The sequence below is a fragment of the Periplaneta americana genome, chromosome 16 (genome assembly GCF_040183065.1).
Source record: "Periplaneta americana isolate PAMFEO1 chromosome 16, P.americana_PAMFEO1_priV1, whole genome shotgun sequence".
Classification (NCBI taxonomy): domain Eukaryota; kingdom Metazoa; phylum Arthropoda; class Insecta; order Blattodea; family Blattidae; genus Periplaneta; species Periplaneta americana.
Genome location: NC_091132.1, coordinates 157,910,178 through 157,933,199, shown reverse-complemented (window position 1 = coordinate 157,933,199; position 23,022 = coordinate 157,910,178). Strand labels below are relative to the sequence as shown.

General features: G+C 35.6%; 3 protein-coding genes across 3 annotated transcripts in view; all 3 read left to right on the top strand.

The window, feature by feature from the left end:
• The window catches only part of LOC138691564 (zinc finger protein 678-like), a 225,026-nt gene that overhangs the window by 20,273 nt on the left and 181,731 nt on the right, over nucleotides 1-23,022 (top strand). The window lies entirely within an intron of this gene.
• LOC138691562 (gastrula zinc finger protein XlCGF57.1-like) overlaps nucleotides 1-23,022 on the top strand; it is a 449,766-nt gene that overhangs the window by 353,661 nt on the left and 73,083 nt on the right. The gene's annotated exons all lie outside the window — the stretch shown is intronic.
• Nucleotides 831-21,675, top strand: LOC138691561 (zinc finger protein 665-like). The gene is made up of 5 exons (XM_069813631.1): nucleotides 831-1,015; nucleotides 1,155-1,240; nucleotides 9,714-9,851; nucleotides 12,195-12,268; nucleotides 18,672-21,675. The coding sequence occupies exons 2-5, from the start codon at nucleotides 1,160-1,162 to the stop codon at nucleotides 20,323-20,325; spliced, it is 1,947 nt and encodes a 648-aa protein (XP_069669732.1). The 5' UTR covers nucleotides 831-1,015; nucleotides 1,155-1,159; the 3' UTR covers nucleotides 20,326-21,675.

Sequence of the window (23,022 nt, the reverse complement as noted above, 5' to 3'; positions counted from 1 at the left end):
ACAAAAGTGACATTCCTCGAAAGTTACCACAGTTGGTTTTGTCCCCCTTTTTAAAAATAGGTAGGCCTACAATTATGGACTCCTTCCATTGTCTGGTACAATTTTCTTTTCCCAAATAGCAAGAACAAGCTTATAAATTTCGTTAGATAATGCGCTTCCACCCTTTTGTATTACTTCTGCTGGAATTTGATCGATATCTGGAGACTTATAATTTTTCAGATTTTCTACCGCAATTTCGACTTCAGAAAGTGTGGGTTCGGGTATAAATGGCTCAGCAGTTTGTATTTCAATTTCGTCCCGATCATTTCCATTTGGCCTATGTATATTTAGCAGTTGTCCAAAATAGTTTTTCCATCTATTCAGGATTGAATGAGGGTCTGCAAGGAAGTCACCATTCTCAACCTTGATCACGTTTACCCTTGCCTGATATCCATTCTTGAATTACTTTATGCCCTTATATAACTCTCTAATGTTTTTATTTTATACTATTTGTTTCTACCTCATTCAGTTTTTCCTTCAAGTAATCTCTCTTTTTATTCCTAAGCGTACGATTTGCTTCCCGTCTTTTATTGAAATAATTATCTCTATTCGCCTCAACTGGATCATGTAGGAATTTCAATTTTGCCTGTTTCCTTCTTTCTACTACCATGCAACAATCTTCATCAAACTGGCAAACCCACAGAGTACTGAATACGGAACAGATTTCGATAGCGATATTTTGTCACAGATATTTCGCGTCATCAGTGACAGGTTTATCTGTGACATAAATACCTGTGACAAAATTCGGTTTGTGAAATATCGGCCATCTCTAGTGTCACTGCTCTTTAGATCTCCGTGGAACTTGTCTCTGCATCTTACTTAATTTGGGACGCTGAAATGCATTTCCTGGAAGTGTATAATTATATTATAAATAAACATGGGCTGTAATTGAATATATTATCATTCTAGATTGATTACGGTATATGTATTACTTCAGTATAAGTGATTTCAGATTGCAGCGGCACATACTTTCCGCGTAAGTATCAATATTCATATGGATCTTATCATCGTACCCCATATTCGCCGTAAAAATTCACAGTTTCTAACAACTAGTAAAGACGTTTTCCCAAAAGCTTACGATCTGCAAATGGATGTCAGTTTCTTTATTCTTGCAGTTACGATGGATGTGATCAAGGCGGAACTCGAGGTTGACCCACTGTGTCTAGAAACAGATCAGGATGAGAAGAAACCTATATTAGAGGTATATTATAAGCTATTACTATCTATTTTGTATATGCGACATTTGTATAACTGTAAGGTCAAGTTTTAGTTTCGTACGGCCACTTCCAACGGACTTCTAACGAATATTCACACGTTTATCACTGGGATTGTGACGCTGGAAATCAATTTAGAACACTTTTATCTCAGCCACGACACATTTCAATTTTTATTGTACAATATAAATGCAATTATCACTACGACTACACAATAATTCTTGTAGATAACACAGAAACAGCTTCGGAAACGTAATTAACAGAGTTGCAGTTTCACTTCACTTCCACGACCATAGTCCACACCTGTCGAGTAACGGTTAGCGCGTCTGGCCGCGAAACCAGGTGGCCCGGGTTCGATTCCCGGTTGGGACAAGTTACCTGGTTGAGGTTTTTTCCGGGAGTTTCCCTCAACCCAATATGAGCAAATGCTGGGTAACTTTCGGTGCTGGACCCCGGACTCATTTCACCGGCATTATCACCTTCATATCATCCAGACGCTAAATAACCTAAGATGTTGATAAAGCGTCGTAAAATAACCTACTAAAATTAAAAAAAATCCACGACCACAGCTCTCCCAGTGATCACATCGAGTTTCTGCTACTACACACTACAAAAGTAAGGTATTTTCAATGTTTGTTTTAATTCCCTATAGTGGCAATACCTAACTAAAACTTCACAAAAAAAAATCTTGCAGATCCTCGTCTTCTTTGTCACCATAACACATCTTGTACGTAATTGGGACGTTCAGAGCTAAAGTGGAAGAAGTCACAAATTTTCATAAATTGAGTTTAATTTATTTTCTCATTATCTGAAGTTGGATTTTTCCGAGCAGTAATTAATGGATCAAGTTTTAATTCCAAGCATTCGCCATCACTTTTGGCTTAGATTATTTGTTGACGATGTTCTGAGCCATAGTGGATCGTCACTAAAGCGTTGCATCAGTTAACATAACAGTTGTTTATATTTTATAAATCTAGAATTTGAGAATAAAGCAATAAAATTAATTATTGCTGGTGAAATTAGACATTTCAGTAAAGCAAGTTATTTAAAGTCCTATTATCTCAAAACTACGTCTCATGGGCTTGATCCACTTGAGGGACGTAAAATAACCTACTCCACTTTAGCTTTGAACACCTCATATCCTTCCCGGAAAAGCCATTTGAAAGTTGATCAGAGTTCTGAATTTAATATATAGTTTACAGGAAACTTTATTGAAACTTTCTGTTATAAACCATTCTCAGTTTTTAATATTATGCAACATATCTAATGCAATACTTGTTATAAACTAAGCCATATTGACATCTGTAGCATGCATATGGTGCAGCAGATATGCCTTCAACTACAACTTGCGACCTCTTTGGTTACCTAACGTGTGGAATTTTTTTCTTTGTGATTTTTCTAAAATAAAACGTATTTTGTAAACTATGTACAAGATCGACACTTAATACGCTGGCTTGCAATGTAACTTACAAGATGAAAATGTGATTACCAGTGTTGATCTATGATTTTGTGGTTGATCATTTGTGATGCGTACAGTATATAAAATATAATTACATGATTTACATGTTTCACCACACGTTTAGATTTCAAGTATTTGCAGTAGGATAGTATAGAAGATCGAGCAGCTTAGCAGTATATTAATTATTAGCGATCATTATTAATTTTTGAACCAGCAGAAGTCTGTGTTATGTTTATAATTTTTTTCTGTATTAATGCTAAACGATGTTTAAAACCATATCATCAAAACATGTCGTTACTTTTTTAAGATATTTCATACAAGCTCCTCTCATTCTCTGGTTGTTTTATTTTGTCCTAATTGTTTTCTATGTAGAATCATGTTTGCCTTCTCTTCGGGCCTTTATAAAATTAACAGTAGTGCTCCTGACTTTATGAAGCCAAACATTGACTTTTCGAAAACAAACCTTATTATTAAGCATTTTTATGGATATACAGAACAAACAATGTAATGATCATATCTGCATACAGGCCTACTGTCTAAAGCAGGTTTTATCATATTTAGAAGAAATCCACTGAAAATGATCTTAAGAAGCTTTTATAAAATATTCTAGTCCTTTTTTACTTTTTTACAAAATCAGCTTAAATTTTCAAAATTAGAAACTGAACTATAAAATAAAAGGTTCAACACACAGAATATCAATTTTCCGGTTGTACCACTGAGTCATTAACCACAGAGATAAAACTATTTTCGTATTTATTTTACGACCTTTGTAATGTGTTGTCTTAGAATATTACTCCAATCACGTGCGTATATAATGAAAAAGCTGGTAATTCATGATTGGAATTAATTTTTGTTGCTAAGTTATGACCCTTCACTTAATTTTCGTTACGTTGTAGGTTAAATTAAATAACGTGGGTATATGCAAAGAAGCTAGGAGAACCAAGAAAGTGCAATTACAACTCACAGTACATTTGTAATGTGGTGAAAGCTTTAAAATGAGGAAAATTGAGCGTTACAAAAGCTTCGGAAGAATATTATGTCCATTGCACGACACTGAATGGTAAATTAAGCTATCTGAAATTAATTTCGCTATTATAAGATTCCCCAGTAAGCCCCAATACACACTTGAAGAGATGTCGCTAGTGAGAAATGTGTAGCGAGAAAGAGGCAATGAGCCTTCCTCCACATACTTGACAAGTTCTCGCTGTCACAGATCACACCTCGCTATGATCATCTATGCACTGCCTTCATGCAGAAAATATTTTTCTGATTATAGTAATCACTCGTTGGGGGAAATATTATAGGTTATGTATTTACGTATATTATCGTACTTTACAAATTACGTACGAACGCGATGTTGAATCTGAGTATTCAGATGATAAGGAAATGGAGTTACATGAACATATTTTGTTAATGAAAAAAAAAGTAGGCCTAAAATTAAAGCGAGAAATATCAGAAAATGACATTGTATCTTGCAAAAATAAGGGCGAGTTTTGGACACTGGTTTCGATTTGAATGATGATACGTTTAGGCGTTATTTCAGGTTCAATGGACCACAGTTTTTTTTTTTTTTTTTTTTTTTTTGCCATTCATGATATGATAGAGAATTCTTTGCAATATTCTAATTAAAATTACGTAAACTGTTAAGATATATAGATACATTATTTCAAATGTTTAATCAACACTATTAAATCTCAAAATAAAATATAGCCCTATTTATTTTCAGATAATCTGATATTTGTCTCCAGATTTCTTCTTTAAGTTTCGTGTTTTTATAGTTTTCATCCCGTGTATCATATAAATAGGCCTACGGTTGATATCGTACAAGTTCAATAAGTTCCTGACTGCAATTATCAGCCATCTTTCCCCATTTTAAAATAAAAACAATACAATTCATCGCCACCTGTGATATCTTTTTCTACATTCAATCGTCGTAAAGAGTATAAATGTCAAACATCATTGATAAATGTGTCAAGAAAATTCGCTGTGTTACCGATTCCAGCGAGAAACTCCCGCGAGGCTTTTGCCTTGAGCGAGAATCTCTTCCAGTGTGTGGACGTCCATTTGAATCCATGTTATCAATTTTTTTATTTTCTCGCAACACATTTCTCGCTGGCGAAAACTCAAGTGTGTTATGGGCCTTACTTGTCACTATGATCATCTCTGCACTGCCTTCATTCAGAGAATATTTTTCTGATTGTGGTGTGGTAATCATTTGTTCAGTGAAATACAAGTTATGTTTTGAAGTATATTCACAATCTAGTATACACAGTCACGAAGCTTGAGGTGATGAGAGTACTAGGAACACTAGACTGCTGGTATCATTTCGCATTGTCTATGATGAGGCGATAGTAGCGATCCTACTGGTTAGCAACTATATATGGATTCATATTCCCTACATATTGACATTCGTGACTGTAAATACTAGACTGTGGTATATTGTCATACTTTATAAATGATGTACAAACGCCATTAAGTGAACCTGAATATTCAAATAATAACGAAATGGAGTTATCTGAACACATTTTGTTAACGAAAGGAAAACGTGGCCCTGAAGTTAAACTCAGAAAAATCTGGATAAGATACAACATTTTATGTCACGAAGATAAAGGCGAGTTCGTTCACTGATTTCGGATTGGGATGATGCTACATTTAGGTTTTATTTCACGTTGAATAACCCACAATTTTTTGCAATTCATGATGTGCAATTCTTTGCTATGTTCTTATTAAAATTATGTAAACTGTTAAAACATATAGATACAACGTCAAATGTTGTAATTGATACTATTAAAGCTCATCAAAATATTATTTTCAGATTATCTGATATATGTGTACAGATTTCTGGTATAAGTTTCGTGTTTTTATGGTTTTCATCCATGTATCGTACAAATAGGCATATGTGTGGCATCGTACAAGTTCGATAAGTTTCTTACTGCAATTATTATCAGCTATCTTTCCTCATTGTCAATAGAAACGATACAATACATTCACCACCACCTATGTTATTACTTAATCATTTTCTACATTCAGTCATAAATAGAATAAATGTCAAACATCTTTGATAAATGTGTTAAGAAATTACGTTGAGCTACCAATTTCAGCGAGGAACTCGCTCGAGGTTTTCGCATTGAACGTGAATCTCTTCGAGTGTGTGAACGTCCGTTTGAATCCATATTATCAATCTTTGATTTTTCTCTTACACATTTCTTGCTATGGAGATCTCTAGAAGTGTGTATCAGGCCTAAGAAAATAATAAATTATTTCGTTGTCAGAGTGGATAGAAAAATTGAAGACGACTTGTATGACAATAACTCTGAAAAAAAAAAAAAGTGGGAGATGGTGATACATTTTTTATACGTCCTGCCACTGAAGTAGAAGTAGGGCAGATAGTTCGAATGACAGTGCTACATACTTTGTCACATGGGAAGTATACAGTTTTTAATACTAAAGTCTGCGATATTGATTGAATCATTTATGATTTTGTAATTATATTTGGCATAAATATTAAAACATTCTTTCAATACTTGTTTAAAACTACAATTTGTGATCGTTTTCACTCATTCAGGTGTATGTATCGAATTTAAAATGAAAAAGTAATGTATGGTCGGAATCATCCCACCTATTCAATTGACACCGATCAACAAGATACATTAAACAGTATGAACTGGAAAACAATGGAAGATATTGACATTTGGTAGAGATTACTCTGCAAAATAAATATTATAAAATTAAATCGACGCTTCACTAGGATGTAACTTTACATGGTTAATGCTTAGAAAATTAAAAATATTCATCATATTTACCCCGTTTTATGGTACTGGTTATATGGAATCAGAGTGTAACCAGTAAAATTTTAAATCATGCTCAAAACTTAAAAATACGTATAATATCCACCCTCTATTATCTAGACACACACTCACAACATTCTTCACTATTATCCTTTCTCTGCCACCGAACATCCTCATATTCATCTTCTTTCACTGTGGATGTTCCTCGACTTTGGAAATCCCTAGCGAGTAATGTCAGAAATTGTCAGACGTCAAACCAATTTAAGTATAGACTAAGGAAATATTTTCCAAACAATTCTCGTTAACAAATATAGCTGTTACAAGTTTATCAGTCTTTAATGATTAAGATTATATATATTACAGAATAAATATTTAAATTATCTCATTATTATTATTATTATTATTATTATTATTATTTTAAATGACACTCAGGAGGAAATTAAACGCAGAATAAATATGGGAAATGCCTGTTATTATTGGGTTGAGATGCTTTTGTCATCTAGTCTGCTGTCAAAAAATCTGAAAGTTAGAATTTATAAAACAGTTATATTACCGATTTTTCTGTATGGTTGTGAAACTTGGACTCTCACTTTGAGAGAGGAACAGAGATTAAGGGTGTTTGAAAATAAATTGCTTTGGAAAATATTTGGGACTAAGAGGGATGAAGCTACAGGAGCAAGTTACACAACGCAGAGGTGCACTCACCTGTCATAGTTAGAAACATTAAATCCAGACCTTTGAGATGGGCAGGACATGTAGCAGGTATGGCCGAATCCAGAAATGCATATAGAGTGTTAGTTGGGAGGCCAGAGGCAAAAAGATCTTTGGGGAGGCCGAGACGTAGATGGGAAGATAATATTAAAATGAATTTGATGGAGATGGGATATGATGGTAGAGACTGGATTAATCTTGCTCAGGATAGGAACCAATGGCGGGCTTATGTGAGGGCGGCAGTGAACCCGCGGGTTCCTTAAAGCCAGTAAGTAAGTAAGTATTATTATTATCATTATCATTTTATTATTATTATTATTATTATTATTATTATTATTATTTCTGACCATTGTTTATTATACATCTTGTTTATTATTTTCTCTCTAACATTACTTATCTAACTTTCATTATTTGCTTTTGCTTCCATTATTCACTTTCATGCTGTTTTACGGTTTAAATATTAATGTAACAACCAGAGGGCGGATCAGAGTGACCAGGTTCCGTGGCTTCATGTTACTGATGCAGAGAGCAGAATGTCTCAGCACGTGTTACCTAGGTACAGACAGTGGGTAAAGAATTATACAGTATGTAGCAGAAACATCATGTTCCGCTTCGCAAACAGGTGGCGTATGCTACTACTAGTAAAAGTAAATGCGAAGTTATTATGTAGGAATACTAGTATCCGATGAGCTACGCATAGTAGTGGCCTGCTGGAAAGAGATATTTACTAAAGTGTGAGACGATAGAAATGGTGAACCACACAACAATGGCAACTGTATTTTCTAATGCCATGGATATTTTGTGGCCTAATGGTATCAGGTATAATAATGTATTTGCTTTAGCCACAGATGCTGCGCCCTATATGATAAAGGCGGCCAAGGACACAAAAATAATGTATCCTAAGTTGGTTCACCTAGCTTGATTAGCACATGGACTCCATAGGGTAGCGGAAATAATTCACTCTTCTTATAGTGACGTCGATAGCTTTATAGGTGATGTTAAGAAAATTTTTCTGAAAGCACCTTCCTGAATACAAAAATTCAAGGAAATCGCTCCCGGGGTTCCCCTTGCACCAAAGCCCATAACAACAAGATGGAGTAGTTGGCTGGACGCTGCCTTCTATTATGCCACATATTATGTTCAAATTGTGAGGCACATGCAATTGAAATGCAAAATCCCTAATTTCAGTTGATTTTACGAGCAGTTTAGATTTCATACAGAAGAACTTTTGTCACTTACCGAAAGCCATAACATTGTTACAAACATCTAATTTACACATGCCAAAGACTATAAACATATCTGTAAAACTTAAGGAAACCAAAGCCGGAGAAGTCACGAAAAAAAGTAAACGAGAAACTTCAGAATGTGTTAGTAAAAAATAATGATTTTTCAACCATGTGTGGTGTGCGAGATGTGTTGCTGCAAAAACAAACAGAGCCCTCCAGATCAAAAAGTGAAAGAAATATATCAGATATTGATATAAGTTAGTACATTATTCGTATGCACCTATAAGTATATAAGTTAGTACATTATTCGTATGCACCTATTACGTCTTGCGATGTCGAAAGGAGTTTCTCACGATATAATTTTTGTTTAAGTGAGAGCGCAGAACGTTCACTTTCGACAATCTCCACACGTACATTATTGTCCACTGCAATGCACAGACTACGTAGTATTCACTTTATAATGGAATACAAATTCACAGCCGACATGTACAGCACAGTATACGCATTCTTTTGAAACAACTGTACGGACATTGCAGGTACGCGCCCGTTGTGTACTTCTGCAGTCACCGTCTTTGCTTCAACATAAACAGACTCTAGTAAATGGTGAGTAAATTTGTAAGAACAGTCACTCTGATCCGTCCTTTGGTAATAACTATGGAAACCAGTTGTATTCAGTTAGAATTAGAGTCTGGCTGGGCGGAAGAGAAAGCCTAATGGCCTTATCTCTGCCAGATTAAATAAATAAATTACTGTTATTATTACTTATTTGATGACGTGTTTCTGATCTCCGAGAACATCATTGAAGCCACTCGCGTGGCTCAGTTGGCTAAGACGCTTGCCTGCCCATCCGGAGTTGCGCTCGGGCGCGGGTTCAATTCACGCTTGGGGTGATTCCCTGGTTGGGTTTTTCCGAGTTTTTTCCGAACAATAATGTGAATGTTACGTAATCTGTGTCGAATCTCCGGCTTCACGTCGCCAAAATACGATCTCTCTATCACCAATCCAATCGACACTAACTAATCTAGTAGTTCTGCCATCATTATACAATCAAGTAAAAACTCTTAATTTATTAAAACTACACTTCAGTAATGTTTTTCCATACATAATATACATTTTCATATGAATCCTGACCCTATTCTTCATAGTGTAAAGCACGTTCTGTGGGTTGTGATCAGGCTGAGGCATATCAACTAATAGAGAGCAGCTGAAACAATAGAAGTCTTCTTCTTACACCCTGTAATAAATTGTTCATTTAAGATGTCTGTTTGTACTGTAGGAACGGAATTATGTGGATCAGCATGTGACTGGTATAAAGGAGGAATATGTGGACCAGAGCCATGATCTCACATCTGAGATAAAATTGGAGGAGGATCCAGAGCCAGTTTCGCTTCCTGTGGTGAAACATGAACCTGAGGTTAGTGGAGCACAAGGAAAGCAGTGTACATCTTGCATTTTGATTATAACGGACACTACCTCTTTACATTGGTATTTGCTGTCCCTATTACTCTATGCTAGAACAAGAAAACTTACCACTATTTTTTTATTAAAATGATGTCATCTTGCAGAGAACTAGTGTAGGTATGTTATCACAGTTTACGTTTTAAATTCGAAAAGGAAATTGCTTGTTACGCTTACTCTTAATTGTTGCCAAGCAACAAATTCCCACAGTGGGTTTGAAAAAATGTTGTTCTTAAGGACACGACTTATTTTTGTCTTCTCTGTGCCTTTGTCTGAAATTCTTAATACATTTTACCGTTTCCAAATAATTTATTTTGCTGTAGATTTATCTAGAAACATAATCTCCTGACTTCATCAGTTTATCACATCTTGTTTTTAAATATTTACGTATTTGCAATATATCCTCTGTAGAACTTTGCCTCATCCATAGATAAAAGATATTTTATAACTGTACGATAAAATATGTAGCTGATTTTTGAGTGAATTGCAAAGTAGGTTCTAAATTCTGCAATATGATCTCATACCTATGTGCAGATACAGCATACATGGAATTATTGTTTATTTTATTCACACTTATTCTGTCATTGAAGTGTATTTAATTTTAATACACGTAGACAAAGGTAAAATTAGAAACATCAATTTACCAATTTTAAAATGACTGCAAATAAACAATGAATTTGAATTTTCTTCTACTTCTTATGAGTAGACACCAGCTTACTTAAAATTCTCAGGAATGTTATCAAGTTCACTGAATGGTTGAAAGAATTTTCTGAACCAGAGCATATATACCTGGTAATGTAAAAATTTGAAGCCATAAAATGACATAGTTTAGACAATGTTAAAAAAGGGGAATTGTAGAAATTTTTTTTCCTCAGATGTAATGTTATGATTACCATGTCTAGACCATAAAATTTGTGCACCGGTGTCCAGATACTGGTGGGGACGAGCTACCTGTTTGAAGGTTTTCTGGGGTTATTTCTTATACGATTCAGAGCAAATGCTTAGTAACTTTCGGTGATGATCCTTTCATTCATTTTGCTTGCATTATCACCTTCATTTCACTAAGACGTTAGATAACCATTGCAGTTGATAAATTGTCGTAAAATAAACCATTTACAAAATCCACCAAATTAGTGACTTGAACTGAATTATTCGTTCATAGGTAATTTCTGTTATTGTACAGTATTTAAATAGTTATTCTGAAACAATAATTTTCCTCCATTTCGCCTCGGTACACTCAAAAGGTCTGCTGGTGTGTAGAAGAATACCGAATGCGCGTCAAGTCAGCCTTCAGTAAACACAGTGTAGATGTGCGAGCAGCAAAAAAGAAGATGGCTGAGGTGTATCTGTAGCCAGATCAGTAAAATTAGAATATCGTGCCAATCTTGGAAAATATCGTATTTTACTAGGCTTTATGGAAGAAAATGTTTTTTGGAGTAAATGCCTTAGAAACACATGTAATGATATTGTATGTTTTCAAATTACCTAAGTATCACTCTGATATTACATTGTAATAATTTTCTGTCATTAAATTTTACGTTTTTATCATAAAGATTAAATGAAAATAGCAAAATTCTGTTATTTCTATTTGTGAATATGTTTTTTGCTTCTCTTCTCAACGTGCCTTTTCACCATTCATCACATTATCATTCCCTGGTATGTTGACTCAGAGATAAATCATATAAAATGTATTGAATGTATTAATGCATATACATATACCTCATTCATTTGTATTTTATAGTATACTCATTTGTCCACATATTTGGAGTAACGGTTAGCGCGTCTGGCTGGGAATCCAAGTGGCCCTGGTTCGATTCCCGCTCGGGATAAGTTACCTGGTTTAGGTTTTTCCGGGGTTTGCCATCAACTGAATACGAGCAAATGCTGGGTAACTTTCGGTGCTGGACTCCAGACTCATTTCTCCGGCATTATCACCTTCATCTAATTCAGATGTTAAATGACCTAAGATGTTGATAAAGCGTCGTAAAATAACCTACTTAAAGTATATTAATTTCCTCGTAAAACTCTCGAAATTCCTTTGTTGGTTGGTAACAACATTTTATGAGTGTTCAAACGATGCACATTTAGTGTGCCACATGTTGAGAAAAGGTTAGAAAATAACTGTTCTACAAGGTAAAGATGTGCCCCATGAAATATTGCCTCAAGAATTGTCCTTTATTAGCTAAGATTCTATTAAAGCTTATAAGACTTAAACGCAGTTTTGTGGCAACTAAAATCGATGCGCTTTTATTGATGTAAATTGAGCTATATGTTTGTTTTATTTGCTCTGTATTTGTAGGAAGAGCAGAGTGACATCAGTGAGGAGCCAAGGGTGGAAGTGACGGCAGTGAACAAGGAGATTTTCGCCGAAAGGTGAGTGATGTGTACTAGTCTTCACATAGAGAGTTCATTGTTTTTAAAGTGTCCGTTTTCTTGACAATTCAGAAACACCTTCAAAAGAACTGTCTGCCTGAATCATCCAGCAATAATTAGTTAAATTAAATTATGGTTTATTTAACGACGCTCTCAACTGCAGAGGTTATGTCAGCGTCACTGGCGTGCGGGAATTTTGTCCTGCAGAAGTTCCTTTACACGCCAGTAAATCTACTGACATGAGTCTGTCGGATTTTAGCACGGATAAATGGCATCGACCTGAGCCGGGATCGAACCCGCAATCTCGAGGATACAAGGCCAGTACTATACCAAGTACTCTACTGTGGCCGACAATAGTCAGTCATTAAACCCACACTCCACTTCTCTTGATATCTGGTTTCCATAAGTCCTGTTCAACCCTTTCTTCATATTCTTCACTAAAAGGGCCTAGATTTCCAAGAAAGAATCTAGATGGACATGCATATACTTATATTGCAGCCTAGGTTCTTGAAATCTTTAACTCAATTTCTACAGTTTCTTTATAATTGAAGTGTTTGTAATTCCCTAGGTAATATGAACTGCCATTTTGAATCCATCCCAAGAGTTTTTCTTCGAACAGCTCGTCACGTTTAGAAAGTCATTACGTAACATTACTTTCCCTATTTGATTTATTTATTCATTTATGCTCGACCATGCCGAAATGTAGTAATTATACACCTGGTAGCAGTCCTTTAATGCATGTCATTAAAGTACACCCATTCATTAAAGTTCAGGTTTTCGATTATTCTCGGATATGCAATCGAAAGACAACTAGCAAAACGTCACGCTGGCTGGAAATCCAATTCTGTCGCAGAAGGTTATGTTCTGTTACTATAATAATTAGCGTTAATAATATTCAAATAAATTCAATTTGTCATCTCGTTTTCCAATGTCGCATTCAATTTCAAGGTTATATCAAGTTTACTCTCTAGGTTATATCAAGGTCGTAGACATTCGTTTTGGGGAAAAAATCAATATTTTCGCGTCTGCGCACATCTCACAGTTCACGAGATTGCACAAGGTCAATTCCCTTCCCATTCACATAAGAATAACGTGAATAGTTATGAATAATTTCAATTTAGAAATATGGTCGAGCATGAAAAGTCGTATGAAACTTGCCTATAATGGTAATTAAGACGCTCGTATGAAAATTATGAAACTCGCTTGCGCTCGTTTCATAAACATCCTCGCGTCTTAATTACTGTCATTGTAATCTCGTTGCATAATGTACAAATATTTGTTTGTTTGTTCGTCCATTAGTTTATGCAATCTAATGTAGTTATGAACATTAGTCTTCCACTTTCACATCACTGGAATTACAACTACAATAATACATACAATGGTTCTAGGACATTGTTTCACCAGGTTCTGATTTCTTTCTGTTGGCCACTATTTCCCCTTCCACTGAATATACCTAGCGCTACTGTCTCACTCACACAAGAAACTTGTTTGTGATGTTATTAATGCAGAGTTCTTAGCAATAAAAACATTAGCCACTGGAGCAGCTCATTTAGTTCAGACTCTTGCCTTCCGGTCTGAAGTTACACTCGGGCGAGGGTTCCTGTTAGTAAGGTATTGTAGATGTAGTGTAGTCACAGTCATATAAATGAGACAGTTAATATTATTAGACCTGAGTTGCGTCATGCACAATAATAATTAGTAGTAAAAAATAGTACATTATGCAACGAGCCTATAATGGTAGTAATTAAGACGCGAGTATGCTTATGAAACGAGCACAAGCGAGTTTCATAATTTTCATATGAGCGTCTTAATTATCATTATAGGCAAGTTTCATACGACTTTTTATGCTCGACCATATTTCTAACTTGAAATTATCATAAGTATTCATGTTATTGTTATCTGACTGAGGAGCGGAACTGACCTTGTGCAATACCTCGTAAATTGTGAGATGTGTGCAGACGCGAATGTATTGATTTTTTCCGAGAAACAAATGTCATTGACCTTGATATAATCTAGAGAGTAAAATAAACATTAATCTTGATATAACCTTGAAATTGAATGAGAGATTGAAAAACGAGATGACAAATTGAATTTATTTGAATATTATTTACAATTAACGCCAATTATTATAGTAACAGAACTGTCTTTATTTCAAATATAGGTGATTTATTGTGCAATTGGTGAAATGAATTTGCGGGAATGTGCTTTATGAAAGGCTGTAAGATGACGGTGAACTGATGTTAATTTGTGTGTTGTTTATTTCGACTAAGTTTAATATTGTATTTGAGATTTCAATTTTATTTTGGATCGATTCTTCAACATATCCTTCTGCGACAGTATTGGATTTCCAGCCTCCGTGATGTTTTGCTGGTTGTCTTTCGATTGCATATCCGAGAATCATCGATACCTACGCTTTCATATTGCTACAATGGTATTTTCTGATTGTTGGAACACCTGAACTTTAATGAATAGGTGTACTTTAATGAGGTCCATTAAAGGGCTGCTACCAGGTGTATAATTACTACATTTCGACATGGTCGACCATAAAATTATTAAATTTACAAAAATCCTACCAAAGACAAACAAGTAAGACATAAACATTATTAAAAAATGGAAATGTTTGTGATACGTAATTATGATTTTATGTCTATTACCTTATAAATTAACAATACTTCTCGTTAAATAATACAGCATATAATTCTAGTCGAAAATAGTATGTGTTGTACTTGAATTATATTGTCATGAAACATTGGAAGAAATAACCATATACTGGTAGGTAAATACATGCACAAACTGATCAACAAAAGAAGGTAGTTATTTCCTAAGCTTTTATTTCATTAATTCTTCGTTGCAATTACAATGTGTACTTACAATGTTGAACCACATTTTCATATATCACAACCGTGCATTCTTTTCACTTGAAGTAATTGCTGGTGACACTTCTTGTTAACTGTTTGTTTTTAGATATAACATTCTCTATGTCGGTAATATTACGGTAACAGGTGCAGTTCTTAAAACTGAACATAAATTATTGTCTGTCGGTCGACTCCTTAGATTAGTTTTGTCAATTTTCATGGAAGGAAAGAACTTGTTACACGTACTCTTGAACGTTGATATTATTCCTGAAGCAAAATGTTATATTATTATTTAAAATAAAAAGTAAAATTTGAAGTAATTGAGGATATTGTTCAAACGTTTTGGTGAAGCTAACATTAGTAAAATAGAATTTTAGTAAGTCAATATATTGAATAATTTCGAGGGAAAAATTGTTCCAGGGCAGGGTATCGAACCTGCCTTTGGTTAAACATACTAACTCTCTACTAACTGAGCAAGCTGGGAACTCTACCAGACACTGATCTAATTTTTCCCTGTATATTCACAGACCTCAAAGTGGCCTGACAACCGTAAACAACGAACATTAAGTGCACACTAACTCCGTGTCGTGACGTATATTATGCTAATCAAGCTTTCAGGTGTAACTTCCTGTAAGTTGATTTGAATAATTTCGGAGGAAAAATTGTTCCGGGGCCGGTTATCGAACCCGGGACCTTTGGTTAAACGTACTAACGCTGTACTAACTGAGCTATCCGGGAACTCTACGAGACGCCGATCCAATTTTTCCCTCTATATTCACAGACCTCAAAGTGGGCTGACAACCGTAAACAAAGAACATTGAGGCTGGTATTCGTAGTCGACACTTTATATCACCACTTTGCAAAGTGACACTTTTGACGAAAGTGGCTCTTTCATATTAGTGGTATTCAAAGACGATTAAAGAAGTGCACTTTACAAAGTGTCACTTTACGCCCGCAAAGTGTAGAGTTACAATTTGGTTGGTAACAGAAGTCCCACAATGCCTTTCAAAACAAGTGAACAAACAATAACAAATTAATGTGTAACCCACAGATCATAACGCTTATGATTTGAGTTGGGAGCGTAATTGATCGCGCGAGATCGAAAATATATGTTTATAGTTGTTTTATTTCAGTTTTTAGTTTTTGTTGCCGATAGTTTAGATTATTACAGCTAGTTCAAATATATAATAATGTGACAGCGACGTGAGATTCGAACTCACGACCAGCGTCCCGCAAGAGAGCAGATCGCGCGTGATTCGACACGGGCTCCACGGAGCACTGAGGGACGGCGCGCGGAGGAGAGAAGAGAGGGGAAAGGGCCTACGTGGCGAGGGAGTTTGCGCGCGCGCATCTGGTGCTGGCAGAGAGGAGAAGGATCTGGATTGTTCTCTGGAGTGCTATCTCTGGACACGCGTGGAACTTTCCAGGCTACGTCGTTCTGGTTATAAAAGAAGAAACGCGAGTGAAGTCGGACAGAGTGTGATTCATGATTAGTTCGGTCAGTAAGCCAGTGAACAGAGCAAGCCAGCCAGTCTTGTGTACCGAAGTTCGACTTGAGTGAGCGTCCGCAACTGTGTCAGCATCCGAAGGCCTGAGTTCGAGTGCAGTGGACCGCAGTTGGAGGGACCTGAGTTCGAGTACAGTGGACTGTCTCTGAAGGTCTGTGGTTCGAGATACTGTGAACTCGAGTGACTGAGCTAGAAGAACTATGAACTGAGAACTGACAGTTCTGATTTGTAAATAGTGCTTTGTGAACATTAGTTAAAATTAACAGTTCATTGTTGTTCGCAATAGTCCAAGTAAATTGTCATTGTCGCCAGTGGAGTGCTATAACGAATACTGTGTTGAGTGAAAATCCTATTGTTGACGAGAGCGTTTAAGGTGAATTGTAGAAAGGAATTATTGTTGAGATAATAAAGTTACATTATTGTCTAGTAATAAAACGTTACAATATTTTATTAAATAGGTAATGATACTGCTGGTGAAATTAGGTTAGGTTTTGTACAGTACATAGCTGCTCCATTGATTTATATATTTAGATTACGTTTTGTACATATATTTTTCATTGATTTATATCGTTAAGTTAGGTTTTGTATGTATCCGTTCCACTGATTTATACAGTTAGGTTAGATTTTGTACATATCTTCTATTGGTTTATATAGTTAGATTAAGTTGGACTGAGAAACTTAACCTACTCTTATATATATCGTTAGGTTACGTTTTATACGTATCTGCTTCATTGATATATCGTTTTATTCCCTTTATTTTCATTTTTGTCTTTTTCGTGAATATTGAATAGAAGTCAAAAGAATTAAATGAACACATTACTACTGCTATTATTATTATTATTATTATTATTATTATTATTATTATTATTATTATTATTTTATCTCTCTCTTGTTTCCATTAATGCCTGCTCTTCAGGAATATTTTAAATGCCAAATTTTTCTGCAATGCAAAACAAAATAGACCTAATGGTATGAGATCTCTTTTCATGGTGAGGTTATGACTGCACATGAACTAGAGACAGTATCTCAGCAGAAGCAGCCATATCAAATGTATTGCATACTGGCATGAAAATATATATTATCAAAATAGGAATGATTATATCAACATTAAGGTAAATCTTATCTCAAAATACAGGTAGTCAACAAAAATCAAAATCGTTTTAAATCCATTATAATTATGGAATCTGCTTAGAAAGCAGGCACGTGAGGTCTCTCAATTCTAATTTAATATAATTACGCCTACATTAGATTGAAGTTAGTTTAACATTATTTGAGTTAAAAAATTCGTTTCAGTAATAAAAAATAGGTTATATAGGCATATCTACCTACATATCACTTCATCGAATTGAGGTTATAAATGTACGAATGTTACTACAGAAATACCTGAATTATAATATTATAGATATTAATGTATGGTACATATCTGTAGCATAGAATTTTAATGCAGTGAATAACTGTATTATTGGAGGCACTGGCAAACCTCTATTATTCGTTTTTGTCAACCAGTCATCTAAAAGATGAGCAATCTCAGTGTGTTTCTTTATCAAACCGGAACCGTTTTTTTTTTTACATTCTATATCATTATAAAATCCCACGGGATTGTCTCTAGGTCTATCCCTAATGTAGTGCTTTCGTACATTGTCCACTAATTGTGCCACCTTTTCCGCACGTTCTAATAAATAATTCGACAACTTCCAAGACGTCCGCCATTTTTCTACAAAGTGACACTTTCGGCTCAAAGTGTGGTCGGAAGTACACTTTCATCCAATGTGTCGACTGTGCAACGGAAAAGTAATACTTTGCGTATTCCAAAGGACACTTTAATCGAAAGTGTCGACTATGAATACCAGCCTGAGTGCACACTAACTCTGTGTGGTGACGTGTATTATGCGAACCCGGCACCTATGGCTAAACATACCAACGCTCAACCAGCTGAGCTACTCGGAACTCTACCAGACATCGATCCAGTTGTTTTCATTGAAATTATTGAATGTATATTTTTTGTGACTATTTAATAGACTGATAGTATATTTCCTTCAGAATTGCAGCTACCAATGAGACGACTGTGTCATCAGAATTCAACATCATTGCACCTGAAGACAACGAGACTGTGTGTGAGATTCCCAATAATTTCTCGGGAAAACCAGTGCTGACTCGTGACGATGGAAAGCATTTGGAATTTGAATTGCCTATAATATGTTTCTCGAATTCGGGAAAACTGAAGAAGAAACCATTCAAATGCGGTATTTGTCGTAAGTGTTTTTCAAACGCAAGTGACTTAAAGATTCATGAACTTGTCCACTCAGACGAAAAACCTTTTAAATGCAAAGTTTGCGGTAAGTGTTTCTCTCAGTCATCTCGCCTAAAACGTCATGAACGTGTGCACTCAGACGAAAAACCTTTCAAATGCAATGTTTGTAGTAAGTGTTTCTCTGACTCATCTAACCTAAAAAGTCATGAACGACTGCACACAGGCGAGAAACCTTTCAAATGTGATGTGTGTGGCAGGTGTTTCTCGCATTCCAGTAGCTTCAATAACCATAAACTTATCCATACTGGCGAGAGACGTTTCATGTGTTATGTTTGTGGAAAGTTTTTTTCGTTATCGAGGACTCTAAAATTTCATGAACGCATACATACGGGAGAGAAACGTTTCAAATGTGATATTTGTGGCATGCAATTTAATAACCTAAAATACCATCAACGCCGCCACCACACTAAAGAGAAATCTTTCAAATGCGATATTTGTGATTCATGTTTCTGGGAGTTAAGAGACTTAAAAACCCATATGCGCCGGCACACGGGTGAGAAACCTTTCGTGTGTGATGTTTGCGGTAAGCGTTTCTTGGATTCGCGCAGCCTAAGAAAACACGGTCGTCTTCACACGGGGGGCAAACAATTTACGTGTGATATTTGTTGTAAGTGTTTCTCGGATTCGAGTACTCTAAAAAGGCATGAACGCTTGCACATTGGCCAGAAACCTTTCAGATGTAATATTTGTGGTATGCGTTTCTCGCAATCGTGTAACTTAAAACACCATGAACGCTGGCACACAGGCGAGAAACTATTCACATGTGATATTTGTGGTGTGAGTTTCAGTGTGTCAAATAGTTTGAAAACTCATCTACTCAATCACACAGGTGAGAAACCTTTCAAGTGTGGTGATTGTGGTAAGTGTTTTTTATATTCGAGTAGCCTAAGAAAACATGATCGCGTGCACACAGACCAGAAAGCATTCAAGTGTGATATTTGTGGTAAGTGTTTGTCGGATTCGAGGACCCTAAAGAACCATGAACGTCTGCACACAGGCGAGAAACCTTTCAAATGTGGTGATTGTGGTAAGACCTTCCCATATTCGAGTAGCCTGAGAAACCATAAACTCTTGCACACTGACGACATAATTTTCAAATGTGATGTTTGTGGTAAATGTTTCTCGGATTCGAGGAGCCTGGGAAAACATGAACGTCGGCACACAGACGAAAAGCCTTTGAAGTGTGATGTTTGTGGTAAGGGTTTCTGGGTGTTGAGTCGCCTAAAAAACCATGAACGCCGACACACAGGCGAGAAGCCTTTCAAGTGTAATGTTTGTGGTAAGTATTTCTCGGATTCGAGTAACTTCAGAAGACATGAACGCCTGCACACTAGCGAGAAACCTTTGAAATGCGCCGAAAATTCTATGAACTCCGCCGATTAGGCTGGAAACTTTTGCTAATGCCGTGTTCGTGTTGAGTGACTCTCTGAGCCGAAGATTCTGAAAAGCCACGATCTCTTGCACATAGCCGAGACACTTTCTAAATCTGTTTCGCTGGTAGGTATAACTTAAGTACACATGTGCTGCAGGATATGAGCAACAAACCTTTCTAATGCGGTTTTTGTGGTAAGTGTTCTCGCAATCGTGTAGCTTAAAAACCCATGAACGCTTATACGCGAGGAGACTTTCAATTCCGATATCTGTGATACGAGTTTCTTTTTAAAGGGTATTCTAAATATGTTTTCAAGAATAGTGACGAAAAGATTTGGTAATGCGATGAATGTGGGATGTGTTTCATTCTTGTAACCTAAAACTTCATGGACGCTAGCACAGACTATAAAACTTTTAAGCCTGGTCCACAATAAACCTGGAACGGAAACAAAAACGAGTCCACATCTGTGGAGTAACGGTCAGCGCGTCTGGCCGCGAAAGCAGGTGGACCGGGTTCGATTGCCGGTCGGGGCAAGTTACCTGGTTGAGGTTTTTTCCGGGGTTTTCCCTCAACCTAATATGAGCAAATGCTGGGTAACTTTCGGTGCTGGACCCTGGATTCATTTCATCAGCATTATCACCTTCATCTCATTCAGACGTTAAATAACCGAAGATGTTGATAAAGCGTCGTAAAATAACCTACTAAAAAAACAGAAACGAGAACGATTATAGAGTTAAAATTAATAGATTGAAGTGAGCATTCGCAACTGAGGATTAAGTTGCTTCTTGCCTTGAAGTTGATTGAGTCTGTTGCCATCATAAAACTATTTTCTCGTATTTTTTGTGGCATAGGGGCCGTAACGTGATATCTCCTTCATCGTGTCTAACTAATTCAGAAATTCAGTAGAACCACTTTCATTATAATTCTACGTTTGTCTGACCAGACTACCACGTGATTTGAATTCTTAAATGTTCTGTGTCATAAATTTTGTAGCTGATTAACTTTTGTTTATGTTAACTGGCTTGTACTCACGGAAGAACGCCATTGCAAAAGTAACATCAGAATAAGTATCGATTTTACATATCTTTATTGACGCACATTTTGATCTTTATGTGCTTGGTTTATGGTAAATGAAAAATCCCATTTGTAGTCAAGCAATGAAGTTGTAAAAATTTTATTAAAGTAACCATAATTTTGAATATTTTTCATGTTATTTCTTATGTGTACTCATTCATGACCATGAAAGTTGTGATGAAATATCAAACAGGGTGAAATGAGGCTTTGTGCCACAAGACTACGAAATGTCTCAGGCAATGTGAACTATAACGTATTGTGTTTAATGAGTGGAAGAAAATGAATAAACATCAATATGGAAACAGATTATTTCCTTCAACTCTTACATACAAAAATTAAACGTATATTATTCTGTGAAGAATAATATTTTTGTGAAATAATAAATATGATAAATTACTTGTAAACTTTTTTTGACAACCATTACCGGTATTCTGTCAAATGTCTTATGTTTGAAATAATATCGTATCATAGTTCTGTAAAAGGTTAATTTTCATCCTATAGATAAATAATTCATCATATCTCACAAGTCCCTTTCTTTCCAGCTGCAGTTGCACTTAAGCTTGCGATTTTCGTTTTCTACAAAATACGGTCATGGCTTAAGAGATAATGAACTGAAACAAGGTATTTTTGGCCATCTTCACTAATAAATCTCTCGCCTATGAGGTAAATGCATAAGAACAATAGCGACCTATTCCTTACATCTTGATTACACGCCAACTTTATTAACCATTTGTCAAATCTGTAAAATGTACAATTTCCTGTTTTAAAGGAAATTGTTATGATATAGTACCTCATTCACTCGGGATTGTTAATTCAAATTTCAACGGAATGAATAATTTGTTTGCATTCTTTAACTGACATACGAATTTATTTTCCGAGGAGACTGCATAGAACGTTCTCCTGTCTTCTTCTTTTTTCATTGCATTACAAGCATTATCACTCATGGTGTAAAATTATCATGATACAAAGAAACTATAATGTTTACAAAATCATGAGACATTCGATGAAACCAGTGCTTGGTAATGCACATAATCCATTATATCTGGAAACAGTGATGTTTGTAGCTACGTCTTTGGATTCGATTTAAGATTACTTTTAATTGCCGTTTTATTTCTCCGTTATGTATTAAAATAACTTTTGTTTTATAAGCAACTTTAAGGCAAAAGAAGAAATACTTTTTTTGTCACTTTGCGTATTATATATTTAAGGTCTTGAAGTGATCCTATTGAGGCAAGTCATGTTATGTCAAGCAAGCAACAAATTTACGATATTTTCTTTAAAATACACGAAAATAGGCCACTGTACTCAAACATGCCAAGGTGACAAATCATTCTCAATTGCAGCCTGTTCGACATTAGATAGAAATCAAGAGTTTATGTACATTAGTTTGCTAGTAAGACGGCGTTAAACGTATTGGAGAATTGTTTTTTTAAGAAAGTTATTTGCTTCCTAGCGTGTGGTGCTTTTTTTTTATTTTGTTAAGCATTTATAGATTCATTTATTACTCGTACGCATTTGAATCCTGTAATAATTAGTTTCATATGTTCATGCAACCGAGTTATTACATACGTACCTTCGTTTATTTTCTCTGAATCTTTAAATTGTTGAAGTTCTTAATTGTCATATAACCTTAT

Coding starts and splice junctions, on each gene's coding strand:
- LOC138691561 (XM_069813631.1), top strand. CDS start 1,160: ATGGATGTGATCAAGGCGGAACTCGAGGTTGACCCACTGTGTCTAGAA. Junction 1,241..9,713: donor AGAAGAAACCTATATTAGAG/GTATATTATAAG, acceptor TTTGTACTGTAG/GAACGGAATTATGTGGATCA. Junction 9,852..12,194: donor TGGTGAAACATGAACCTGAG/GTTAGTGGAGCA, acceptor CTGTATTTGTAG/GAAGAGCAGAGTGACATCAG.